The 12,600-nt window shown below is 60.6% G+C and overlaps 1 protein-coding gene across 1 annotated transcript; it reads right to left on the minus strand.

The window, feature by feature from the left end:
- Window positions 1-1,737: 1,737 nt before the first annotated feature.
- QSOX1 (quiescin sulfhydryl oxidase 1) lies at window positions 1,738-12,389 on the minus strand. Its single transcript, XM_050307128.1, has 12 exons — window positions 12,085-12,389; window positions 9,849-9,949; window positions 8,505-8,553; window positions 8,222-8,324; window positions 7,330-7,420; window positions 6,957-7,102; window positions 6,363-6,497; window positions 6,053-6,182; window positions 4,077-4,199; window positions 3,843-3,987; window positions 3,411-3,590; window positions 1,738-3,032 (listed from the first exon to the last, which is right to left on the minus strand). The coding sequence occupies exons 1-12, from the start codon at window positions 12,359-12,361 to the stop codon at window positions 2,302-2,304; spliced, it is 2,211 nt and encodes a 736-aa protein (XP_050163085.1). The 5' UTR covers window positions 12,362-12,389; the 3' UTR covers window positions 1,738-2,301.
- Window positions 12,390-12,600: the final 211 nt, after the last annotated feature.

A 12,600-nucleotide genomic window follows, 5' to 3' on the forward strand; every position in this document is an offset into this window, starting at 1 on the left:
GGGACCCCCCGGCTCGAGGCAGTGCTGGGAAGGGGTAATTCCATCGGGGAGGGCACCTTGCGGGGCTTGGAGAGGGGACCCCCCAGGACAGCCTGTCCCACCTGTGAGTGTGTCCATGGCACAGTTTGATGGTGCCCCTGTGCCAGAGCTAGGGTGGGGGCCTGTTCCCAAGTCACCATCGTGAGAGAGGGACACAGTGTGGGGGACACTGAGCTCTGCTGCAGCCTCCTGCCTGCACTGGCCCCTTTGTGCCCTGCCTTGGGGTTCCCCAGGTGTTGGAGGGGGACACTGCGGTGCTATAGCCTGGGAGAGCCTGAGCCGGGAGGATTGGGACTCCACCAAACAGGATTACGGAAAGTCTATTTACTAGACTCTCTTTTTCCTGCGTGCACGGAGCTTTACGCCGCGGGCCAGTCGGGGGTGCTAATCTGGGCATCCCGCTAACCCCCTTCCGGCAGCGCCCACCTCCCCAGCCCTAATCCCCCACACCCTCCCGCCGCAGCCCCCCGTACACCCACCTACAGCGCCCCCCTGCCCACCCCTGGCACTCCCACGGAGGTATTTTGGGGCTAAGGTAACGCGGGCAGCCCCACATCGCAATGCCTCTGTCCCATGCAGGGGAGCAGCTGGTGGGGAGGGCGTGCAAGGGGGGTTATTGATGTTGGGGGTAAACCCCCCAGGGAAATCAAGCAGAAGGAGGCAGCAGCGATGAGACCGTCCCCATCCATCACCCGGTGGTGGGCAGGGCTGGAGGGACACAGCCCCCCTTCCATGCTGGGATGAGGCCGTTGAGTACCTGGCTAAGGGACATGGCCAAGGCCAAGTGGGCAAGCGGTGGCAGGACAGGGGTGCCAGCACCACATCCCCTGGAGGAGTGGCCACACACAGACATTAAAGAAGGAAAGACAGAACAAGGCAATTTATTTCAAGGGCAGGGAGGAAGGAAGGGATGGAGGAGGCAGAGCTCCCTGTGCCTGGGCAGGAGCGGAGCCAGCTGCCCCACTCCCCATCCTGCCAACCCTCACCTCCCACCTGGGCAAAGTGAAGATATCAAGAAAAAGGCTCCAAATCGGATTGACACCCCCCCTCCCCCTTAATAAAGTTTATTATCGGCCGGGCTCTAATCCTTTTAAATCCCCCACGCGGGGGGATGGGCCAGGATTAGGGGAGGGCAGCATAATCCCAATGAATTCGTTACAGGGGGATTTAGGCAGTGCCGGGAGAGCAGATGGCCCCAGCCCTGGCTCTGGAAAACAACCATTTCCCTTAATGATTCCTAACAAGGATAAAAGGGCAGAGAGAATCGGGGACAGGCACAGGGGGCCCACACCCACCAAAGTCCTGCTCCCCAGGGATGCTGCCATGTGTCTCCCTGCTCCGGACCATGTGCACGGCCAGCACTGAACTGCAGCTCCACAGCTCGTGCCAACTTTTTTCCAGCAGCTTCCTGGTCCCCACAGATTCTCTCTCTGCCTGAGGAGAAATCATGAGCCACACCAGGGACAGGGACATGCCAGCTGTATGGGGGAGGAGGAGGGGAAGGGGAACAGCTACAGGTGCATCTTGAAGCAAAGAGCAGGAGAAAATGTACAATCATAATTAAAAATATTTAAAGGATTTTTAAAACAAGTGCTCTTCCCAGGGTGACGGGGAGGCTGGAGTGGGGACAGCAGGAAGGGGAGATGGCACCCCAGTGTGCCCACACGGCAGAGACCAGGTAACACAGCAGGACAGGCATCGGCAAAAATAATTTATTCCACTAAGACAAGCAGAGAACGAGCAACAGCGCAGGAAGGGGGCAAGGAAAGGTGGGGGACCCTGGGCCCTGTCTCAGAGAAGGGGGAGACAAAAATGCAGCTGAACCCACGACTGCTGTCCCCACTCATCAGCCCCCACTTTTGGGGGGTTAAACCCCCATCCTCCTGGCCCCCCTAGTGGTTGGATTCCAAAGGGCTGCTCTGCAGCACAGGACTGGGCTTCCCAGTTTGAAACCAGCCCAGTGCCCGGGAGCTTCCAAGGGCAGCTGGGTGCTAAAACATAAAACCACTGTCGGCGTCCCAGCTCCTGCATGCCCAAAAACATGGCACTATGACCTGAGAAGGGGATGCTCCAACACGTTCCCCCCAAAACCAGCCCTACACCCTCTGACCCCTATCCTGGGTGAAGTGACTGCCGTAACTGGGGCAGCTCCCAAGGGGTATGTGCTAAACCCCTTCCCGCTGAGGGACAAAATGCTGGCCCAGGGGTGCTCTGACTCAGTCCACCCTCCCTAGGGACAGCCCCCGGCTCCCCCAACCCCTCTCAGGCCATGGGGAAGCCAGGGCGGCCTTTCCGGGCGCGGGTGCGGAGGCGGAAGAAGGTGTACATGGCCAGGAGGCACATGGAGGAGAGGAAGTAGAGGGCGACGCAGAGGCTGATGTCCAGGCGGGAGAAGCCCAATCCAAGCACCCGCAGCCAGGGGCTCCTCCGCAGGCCCTCCCCGGTATCCTCCTCCTCCCGGAGCAGGACGCCGGGCGCCCGCCGGCGCTCCCTGCCCTCAGCGGCATCCCGGGGCAGGGCGATGGTGTCCCGCTTGCTGATCCTGCGGCGCCGGCCAGCCACGGCCCGCAGGGCCTGGCTCTTGAAGTGCTGCTCGCTGAAGGAGTCCAGGTCCACGATGTCCTCGCCTGCCTCCCGCAGCTTGGCGTTCAGCCGCACGATGCTGGGGCGCCGTGGCTCCACGAGGGCCGGCCGCCCCACAACCCTCGCCTCGCCCTCCGTCTCCTTGTCCTCCCCTGCCTCTTCTCTCCCCCTCTCCACTCGAGGGCCCTCATTGCCCAGCCTGGCACTGGTCCCCTCCCTGGCCCCAGGGATGGGGTTGGGCTCAGCATAGTCCATGTAGATGTTGGCCGGGGAGAAGTGTGCCTTGAGGAAGGTGACCACGGCCGGCTCCTCCCAGGCATGCACCCCTCGTTCCTCCTTGTGGCACTGGGGACACATGTCGGGCGGAGGCCACTGCAACTTGGGGAACTTGGGGTCCTCCGTGTCACCTCCTGCAGGGACCAGAGCCAGTGAGGGGGTTAGAGGGCACATGTGATCCCCTCCCCCCGTACTGGTGTAAACTGGAGAGTCCAGCAGCTGGGGATGGGGACAGTTGGAGGAGCCATCTTGGGAGGAGGGGTCTCCAAGGGCATATGGCAGCTTTGGGAAGCTCCCTACAGGGAGCATGTAAGACCCAACTGCATCTCCAGGGTGGTCTGAAGCCGGGTAACCAGCTGCTGTCCCCTGTGATGGGGGACAACGGGATGTCCCCACTGCTGCACCCTGCAGCCACTTGCCAGATCCATCCAGGAACAGGGATGTTCCTCCCCCTCACCTCCCCTTTTCCCTGGGGAAGCTGCTCCGACTCCCCTCCTGGCAGCCCCCCTTACCTGCCAGGCGAGCGTTGACCTCGTTGTGGTGGGACCAGAGCCAGAGCACGGCCTCCTCCCTGCTCGACACCCGGTCCATGGACTTGGCCGCCATGGCCTCAAAGTGCTCGGCGCACTCCTGGCAGCCGAAGAAGTGCCGGACGTAGCAGCGCATGGTGCTCAGCACCTCCAGTGGCAGCTCTGGGGGGAGGCAGAGGATGGGGGGGAAAGGGAGGGTGAGCCCAGACCTTGCAGTGCCACCACCGCAGTCCCACAGCTGAGGTGGCAACCCTGCACTGTGACTCTGCGTCTTTTGTGCCCCCTGCAAACCTGCCTCTGGACGAGATGAAGAAGGGGGGAAACAAGGCTCTGCCTGCACACAGCCCCCTGCCCGTGCCACGGCCCACCCAGACACACCCTGTCTGAGCCCAGTTCCCCCAGGGATGCCGATACCTTTGTCAGGGCCATTCTTGGCAGCCTGGACGGTCAGTAGGTGGAAGATGGTCCAGAGCCCACAGGGATAGCCACGGAAGTGGCGTTCGCTGCCCTGGCAGCCCACCCAGGTCACGTTGCTGGGGAGCATGGCGGGGTTGGAGGCCTGGTGGACAGACAGACAGGTAATGCCAGCTGGTGGGCAAGGGGCAGGGGTAAGGAGAGGGGGGGCCAGGGTCCCCGTGGGCATCTTACATCTTTGTTATTCTTCATGGCCTCCTTCAAAATATTGCGGGGCAGCTCAGGCTCTGTCCAGTTCCTCAGCCAGCCATCCAGGGTCTGTAGGTAAGTCTGCACGCAGGGGCGCCCAGGGAAGTACTGCAGAGGGGGGAGAGGGGTGAGGAAATACAGACTCCATGCTGGGAGCAGCAGGGCAGCCTGCAGGCACTGCTGGCTCACCAGGACAGGCACTGGGCAGCACCAGCATCCTCTGTGCTGGAGGGCAGCAGAGTCCTGGCAAGGTTTTGCTGCCTGTATCCAAGGGGCAGGGGCCTGTGCCTTGTTTCCCCACGGTTGGCAAGTCCCCTGTATGTTCAGCCTCCAAACCTCAGCCCCAACTGAGGGAGGCAAAAAGCCACTCTGACCGTAAGTCTGGCAAAGCCGATTAGCAGCTGCACTTTAAAACCACTCCAGGGAGAGGGGCCAGCATGTGCCACTGATGGATGGACAGACAGAGGGACTGACCCTGGATGGAGGAACTGAGGATGAGACCATCAGCACACAGGAAAAGTGATGGGGAAGCAAAAGAAAGGAGCATTTTGCCTGAATCTGACCTGTTATTTCTGGGCCTGTGGGGAATCACGGTGGAGGACTCAAATTCACAGACTTCATCTGAGACCTGATAGTTCTGCTGCAAAATGCACTGTCATCCCGGCTCCTGGGACAGGAGGAGGCTTTGCGGTGCAATTCCCTGCTTTCCAGGCTTCTTTCCACAGTAGGATTTTTACCTCTCTTGTTGCCTTTAAATACCTCTTGGGATTGCAACAGTTAAGGCTGGCTGAGCTCCCCCAGGCTGAGCCCCAGGCTGGCAGCAATCCTGGGGATGCTGCTCCATCCTGTGGATGAGTGCAGGAATGGCAGCGCTGGCTCAGCATTCTCGGGGAAGCACTGGCACCCACCACCCACCACTACAGCTCATCGAGGAGAAGGTTTGCAGGAAGGATTAATAGTGGATCAAATACAACCACTGCTGCTCCCCCCCACCCCAACCAGGGAGCTGGTGTGATGGGGGTTTATTTCCCTAACTCTGTGGTTCTCATTAAAAGGAGAAAGAGCGAGGGTGATGGCTGGGGGCAAGCAGAGGAGGAGCCACATGAAGCTCTGAGCTGAGGACTGAAGACTTGTTACACCAGTGGCTCACGTTTGGAGCTATTTCCTGGGGAAGAGCAGACAGGGGTGGGAGCAGGGGGTGTCTTGTCACATGTGCAGGGTCCAAACTGAGCATGAGACCCTGTGTGACAAAGGAGGGAGCAATGAAAGTGGGCATGGCTGGGTGAAGGTCTACCAAGGAGCCCAGGTTGTGACAGGGATGGGGACAGGGCTCCTGCAGACCTAGTGGCAAAACCTCAGCCAAATGCAGCACTCAGTCACAGCAAGAAATTAAACTGCCCTGCTTGTGCTGGCTCAAAGCTCCCAGTCACTTCAGCTTCACCAAGCTCAACTGAGAAGAAAAAAGACCATAAATTAGGCTCTTTCAGAGCCTGACTCAGAGTGGAAGTCCCTTTCCTGGACTATTATCAAAGGAGCCTGCAGAGATCAGCTCCTGGAGCTGAGCATCAAGATCAGAGACAAACCCCTCTGACCATCTCTGACAACCCAGCAGGCAACAGCCTCTCTTCTGAAAAGACACACTGCCTCGACACCTCCTGCAAGTGCCAATCGTGCTCTGCCCACCAAAGCAGATACCCCACATCTCATTAGAAACACTCCAACACCCTCTCTTGGCTCTTGTTGGGACTCTGGGCTGAATTTGGACATCCGCAGAGATGGGGACTGTCTGACAGCAGCCATGGGATACACTGAGCACCAGGACACAGGGTTCACACACCCAAGGCCACCACGCTTTGCTACCCGCGAGCACTGGGACATGGTGGCCCGTACCCTGCACCTGCAGTTCACAAACGGCTCCACAGAGGCACAGGCAGTTCCTCTCCCAACACCGAGCTCCTCACCTTCACCAGCGCGGCCACGTAGCACTTGAGGGCGGCCAGCTGTGCTCCCGACAGCACCGAGGCTCGCGCAGCCTCCACCCGCAGCGAGTAGTGCAGTGCGGACTCCAGGTCGGCCATGTACAGCTTGGAGCTGGGGAGGGCAGCGCAACACCAGGGCTCATCAGCCCCTTAACCCGCACCCCCAGACACCCAGCCACAACTCGGGGTTCTCCAGGGAAAGGCATGGTCTCAGCCCTTTGCCCACCCGTGGCCAAGGCACCCCCTCCCCCCCCAGCCCCAGGTTCCCCAGAACAGTGCCGGGAGGCCTGACCGGTCGGCGCGGATCAGCGGGGCCACGTCAGTCTCGTTGGAGGTGCTGGTGGTTGTGTTCAGCTTGTAGGAGCCACGGGTGATGCCCGAGAGTGTGCGCAGGTAGTAGGTGTAGAAGGAACGTGCCTCGATGTGCCTGCAAGGAAGGAGAAGCTGTGAGCACATCCCTTTTCCCTCCAAAACAGCCCCTGACCCCAAGGAGGAAGCAAAGGAGAATGAAGGCATAGCCAGACAGGCAATCAGACCTGGAGAGTGCGTGTGGGTGGTCTGTACTCTCCACCTGCCCTGGTAGTGGGTATCCAGACACACAACCTGGAGCAGAGCTGAGCCCCAGGCAGGCATGCCACACCACCTCCAGGTATATGGGGTGTGTGGATGGCTCAGTCACAAGCCATTTTCCCTTCTGCTAGCTCCAGGCAGGGCTGGCAGTCCTCTTCAGTGCCCACCAGCAACCCTCTGCCAGCCTCCCCAACCCAGCCACTGTCTCCTTCCTCCCTAATGAACTTTCCAACAATTACAAAGCAGCACAGAGATGAGGAAAAGCCCGGCACCCCACCAGCACCCCTGGATCCACCCTGCCGTGTCCCTGACTCACACAGGCAGGCGGGAGAATGAGCCGTTGCGGAGGAGCAGGTATCCAGAGGGGAAGGTGGTGACCCCGAACTTCTCCACGAGCTCCTCCTCGCTGCTCAGCACCCTCCTCACTGCCACATTCTCGTACTGCAGCATGTCCAGGGCCACCTGCAAGCCCCAGGGTCAGATGAGGGGAGGCAGAGCGATCTCCAGCCCCACCAGGGATGCAGCAGGACTGTTTACCACCTTGTGTAACTTGGCACCTGCTAAGCCACGTGCAAGCTGAACAGGGAGCCTGCCTGGAGAGAACTTCCCTGTCAAAGGCACCCAGGAGTTGTCAGGCACCAGGGGCATGCGCTCCAAGAGAAATGGGGGATAAAGGCAGTTGTACCCACCTCTCTGCCCACGAAGGAGTTGCTCTTCTCGAAGATCAGAGCCAAGTACTGGTCCTTGTTCCTCTGGAAGAAGGTGCGAACCTCCTCCGCGCTGCAAGAGAGAGGAGGGCGGCAGCAGGTGCCTCAGTATCAGCAGGATGCTCTGCCCTCCCACTCAGAAGGAGCAGGACTGGGATCTGGCAGGGAATGCTGGTGCAGATTCAGCCCCACTGAGCCAGCAGTTCCTCTCTGCTCAAGTTTCCAGTCCAATTTTCTGCTCCAGTACACAGGTTTCGAGAAAACCTACCGGGGTCGGACAAGGAGGCGGAAAACAAAGCACAGGCGGGGCAGGGCAGGGGCAGGAGGGAGCTGCACACTCACCCAGCAGATAAAACAGCAAGGAACCTGAACCAGGGATAGTGGGTTTTTTTGGCTAGGACACAGAGGCACCAGAGACCTGAAGCAAAAGCCCAGCTCAACCACTGCTTTGGGAAATCCAAATGCTCCCTCTCAGGACAGTGGAACAACTGCCTTGTCTGGCAAGGACAACTCAGATCCCCAAACCATCATATAGAATCAAGACAACCCTTTTTTGGGACAGTAAAAAACTCCTAATGGAAGAAGCCTCACTGAGTATGGCATGGCACTGTCAAGTCCCCCAGGAACTGGGGGCCCAGGAATTGCTTGCTCTAATTAAGGTTGATGAGTAGATTCATTAGGAGATGCAACAACATGGCCCATCTCCTCCGGGCCACGTAAAGGGCTGTACCCTGGCCAGGTCATCTGTGTCTCACTGGGACGTGGGTGATGCCGTGGCTGCTCCACGCTTGGTTTTGGTTCAGGATTTCCTGAGAAACCTGCTCCACATAGGACAGAGGCCACCAGAGCCACCCCCACATCCCAGTGCCCCTACCTGGTCGGCTCCAGCGGAGGACAGGCAGGTGGCCAGGAGTCCTGGCTCTGCTCAAGGTTGGTGATGATGGCATGGCGCAGGTCCTCGACTGTGGCACTGGGATCTGCAGGGGCACAGGATGCCAAGGGGTCAGTCCTGGGGAAGCCAGTCCCATGGGTTGAGCTAAGGGGAGCTTCTTGGAGCTGACCCCCACCAGACTCCCCGATATCCCAATGCATGGAGTGTGGAGGCAGCAGGGATATTCACACCCAGGATAAAAATCCCTGTGGCTCTGAATACTCACTGGTAATCCTTATCCCGTCCTCTGCCTTCTTGCTAAAAGCTCTGAAGAACTGAGAGGGAAAAAAAACACAAGGGGAAATTGGAGCGAATGTTTGGAGTGGGACAGGGGGCAGTGCAGCCCAGAAGGCTGAGGCTGCCCATAGACCACCTCTGCCTCAGTTTCCCCACAACACTGCAGTACACCAACTGTCACCAGCCACCACAGCTCCCAGCTGAGTTCCCATCTTTGGGGGCATCCTCGGAGGGGAGGAATGCAGGGGAGGCTGGGAGCCCGTCCAGCCAAGGGCTGAGCGCTGGCTGGCAGCGGAGCAGGTGTCTCCAGGGGTCTCACAGAGGCAGATGGAACCTTTCCAGTCCTGGAAACCACTCTCTGCTCCAGAGCTTTGAGAAAGCAGGAGACAGGGGGTTTTCCCCCCTCCCGGCCTCCCACAGTGACTCCAGTGTCCACAGTATAGTCACAGCAGCAACAGCAGGTTGCATCAGCCAGGTGTTTGCTTTGCAGGCTGGGCTGGGAGCAGGGACTGTTTGCAAAAGGTGCTTGGCAGGGACAGGGGATGTGAAGCAAGTGACTTCTTGGCATGGCCACATTAGCACACCTCCCTGCCCTGGGAGATGCTTCTATCAGCATCCTAGGGCAGTGGGTGCTCAGTGAGACCCCAGGGCAGGGGTGGGACCAAGCCAACCTGCCTGGAAAAGCCCCAAATCTGACCCCACCTTGAGCTGACCTGTAAGCTGAGACTGATGGCATGTCTGATAAAACCCTTATCCCTACCAGTTCCATCTCAAGGCAACCCTGGTGTTAACTGCCAGGTTTAGCACCTGGAGTGCTTTGGCTTCCCTGTTTGTGTTGTGAGGCTCCATTTGCAGCGGGAAGTGCTGCAAACCGATGTATTGACACAGCTAAAGGGCTGGGCACAGGCCCAGGAAGAGGGATGGCACCCTGCCAGCCACCGCAGGAGGCTCCCAGGAGACACAACCTCCTGTAGCATCCCTGTGCCCTCCTACAAAACCTGCCCCTGCAACCTCTTTCTGCCCTCCAACAGCCTTTCCCAGGCATTTTCAACACAGGATTCAGACTCTCTCCCCTCTTAGGAGAGATCCGGCCTCTACATTTCACCACGAAGCAGCATTTTGGTTTGCCCCCTCCCTGTTGCTCCATCACCCAGCAGTTGTGCTGGTTGCAGCCTGACCACAGCTATGTTTTGGGGAAGGGCTCCAGCCTGCAAAACCCCAAAGGGAGTATTTTGGTGCAATAGCCCTGTCAATTTGATTGAGTAAGAGCAGGACAGGTCAAAAGGCAGAGCACGGTGAAACCCAGGAAGTGCTCGGCACACTCAGCCCTCACCTTCATCGTGGGGAAGCCGGTTATCCCAAAATCAGAGCATACTTGCTGGTTGTCCTCGTCAGCACAGTCGATGGCCGCCAGGATCACCGCAGGCCTCCACTCTGGGGGGACAGAGGATGAGGTCAGCCCCTTTGTGGCCCCAAAAATTGCCCTGCTCCCGACAACTGCTGTGGAGACAGCAGCGATCTCCCACTGTGCCAATGGCACAGATTCTCCTGTCCCAAAAATCATTGATCGTCCCTCACAGGACACCAACCAATGCTTCCCAAGCCCAAACACCCGGAGCCATGGTCCATTCTGGTGTTTGGTGCCCTACTTTTCAGGTAGCAGGAAGAGGGAAAGCTGTGTGAGGCGGGACCTGGTTTTGTATGCCCTGCCCTCGCCAGTGCTGGAGCTCAGGCAGCTCTGCCCGACAGTGCCTGCCCAGCTGGTTCTGCCTGTCCAGCCTCTGCCCCAGCTCCCAGGAAGAGGCCACCAGGAGAAGTGGAAGGATGGCTAACCACAGCTCAGGGAGAGCAAGGAACATGGGCTCCACCTCATCTCACCCCAGACCGAGGGCATGGTTGATAACTGAGAGGGACCAACCCACCACCAGCAGCCAAGCCACGGCACTGCAGCAGAGCCGCCCTGGTTTCCAAGCACCCACTCCCCCTTTGTGACTACCACTTCCCCAGTGAGCACCAGCAGGTCCCTGGGACATGCTGTCCCTGGACACATGGAGAAATGGGGGCATGGAGGCATTTTAAGCAGCTGTCTCTGAAAACCAGCAGGAAAATGGAGAATAAAGCTCTGATATGGCTTCTTTTTAATGTAAAGGACACAAGCTGGAGAACACTCAGCCTCTCCTTAGAGTGGGACAGGGAGGGACGCAGCGTCAGCACATGGATGGAGCCCGTGCCTCCCTAGGCTGGAGGTGGAGACCTGCTGGGACCTTCCTGTGTCTCAGGTGACAGGGCAGGTGAGCCGCTTCCCACTGCCTCGGTACCCGTGGCACAGGAGGGCTGGTGACAAGCCCTGCTGCACGGAGCCAGGCACGTTCCTGGAGTCATCTGCACGTGGTGCTCGCGGGTCACCCGGGCATCCTCCCCGCCCAGCCCACTCCTACGGAAATCCACCCTTGGGAACGGGCAGCGAGGATGCTGAGCAGCACGGGGGCGGCTTCCCCGCCCTGCCGCCACGGGCACACCGTCCGCGGTCCAGCCTCCGGAGCGGGGAGCCCTGTTCTGGAGAGGAGCCAGGAGAGCCGGCGTTCTCCCCGCGGGGCCCGGGCACGCACCCCATTCCTCACATCCTGCCCCGCTGGGGAGCGCTGACGGCATCCCCGGGGAGGGACGGCATCCCCTCGGAGGGACGGGATGCCCGCCCGGCCGGCGCCCTGACTCACCCGGCAGCGACCGCGCTGCATCAATTACGGCAATAACAGGGAGCAGCCGCGCGCGCCCCGGGATGCCGCGGGAGGCAGGATGAGCCCCGGCAGGATGAGGGGCACGGCAGCGGCGCGTACGGGTCCCCAGGCGGGGCTGGGCACCAGCCAGGCCAGGCATCGAGGTCAAAGCCGGGAACAAACCAGCTGGGATCAGTGCCCAGCGCCCTGCCATCCATGCCGGTACCGGGAGGAGTGCGGCTGAGGGGCAGCAGGCCCCCCTATGCTTAGGGCGGGCTCAGCCTGGGCTTCTCCCAGCTGAAGGGTCTCCAGGGATGCTGCTAAGCCAGGCCTGGATATCATGCGGAGGCCCTGGGCACCGGGGCGGGGGTGGGTGGGCCCTCCCAGCAGCTCCAGGGAGGCTGGGCTGCAGGGGGATTTTGGGGGCTGATGGAGTTTAGGGCAGAGGGGATGGAGGGGTGCTGATGGGGAGGGCGCAGAGGGGATGCAGGGATGCTGACGGGGACGAGGATGCAGGGCCAGGGATGCAGGAAGGATTTAAGAGCGTGGGTGGAGAGGAGGAGGATGACAGCACAAGGACGCAGGAGACATTTAGAGGCGCTGATAGGGCTTCGGGGGCACAGGGAGCATTTGGGGGTGCTGACAGTAAACAGACAGCGATACAGGGGGAATTTAAGGGTGCAGGGGCAGAGGCACGGGGGATTAAATGGGGTGCTGATGGAGGAGATCAGAGACTGGGATAAGGGACAGGGGTGACAAGGGCACGGGCAAGGAGGGTTGGGGGGCGCTGATGGGGGGCCAGGCGGGCATGAGGAGAAGGGGGGGCGGCGGCACAGGGGGCCGGGGACTCACCGCGGATGTCGTGGGCCAGGGCCCGCCATGTGGGCGCGAAGTGGACGCAGTGGCCGCACCAGGAGGCGAAGAACTCGACAGCCCAGGCGCTGGAGGAGCCCAGCAGCCGCCCCTCCGCCCCCGGCCCCAGCAGCTCCAGCGGGTCCGAGGGCGAGTAGAGGCGGCCGGGCCGCGCCGCGGGCAGCCGGAGCAGCAGCAGCAGAAGGAGCGGCAGGAGCAGCGGCGGGAGAGCCGCCGGCCCCCCGCGACCCCCGGCCCGCGCCCGCCGCCGCCACATCGCCCGCCAAGGCCGCCCGGAGCCGCCCGGAGCCGCCTTTAGCGCCCGGAGCCGCCCTTGGTACCGCCCCTGAGGCGGGGCCGGGGCGGGGACATGGAGGGGAACCCTCACGGCACCTCCGCGGCTGGGGGGCTGAGCCCAAGTAACCCTTCAGCCCCGCCACAGCAGGGGGGGAGCGGCCAGTACCTCTCCAACCCCCCCTCAACGCCCCCACATTGTGTGTGTGTGTGGGAGGCAAT

This window comes from Myiozetetes cayanensis, unplaced genomic scaffold (assembly GCF_022539395.1).
Source record: "Myiozetetes cayanensis isolate MyiCay16 unplaced genomic scaffold, myiCay2020 scf12, whole genome shotgun sequence".
Taxonomy (NCBI): Eukaryota; Metazoa; Chordata; class Aves; order Passeriformes; family Tyrannidae; genus Myiozetetes; species Myiozetetes cayanensis.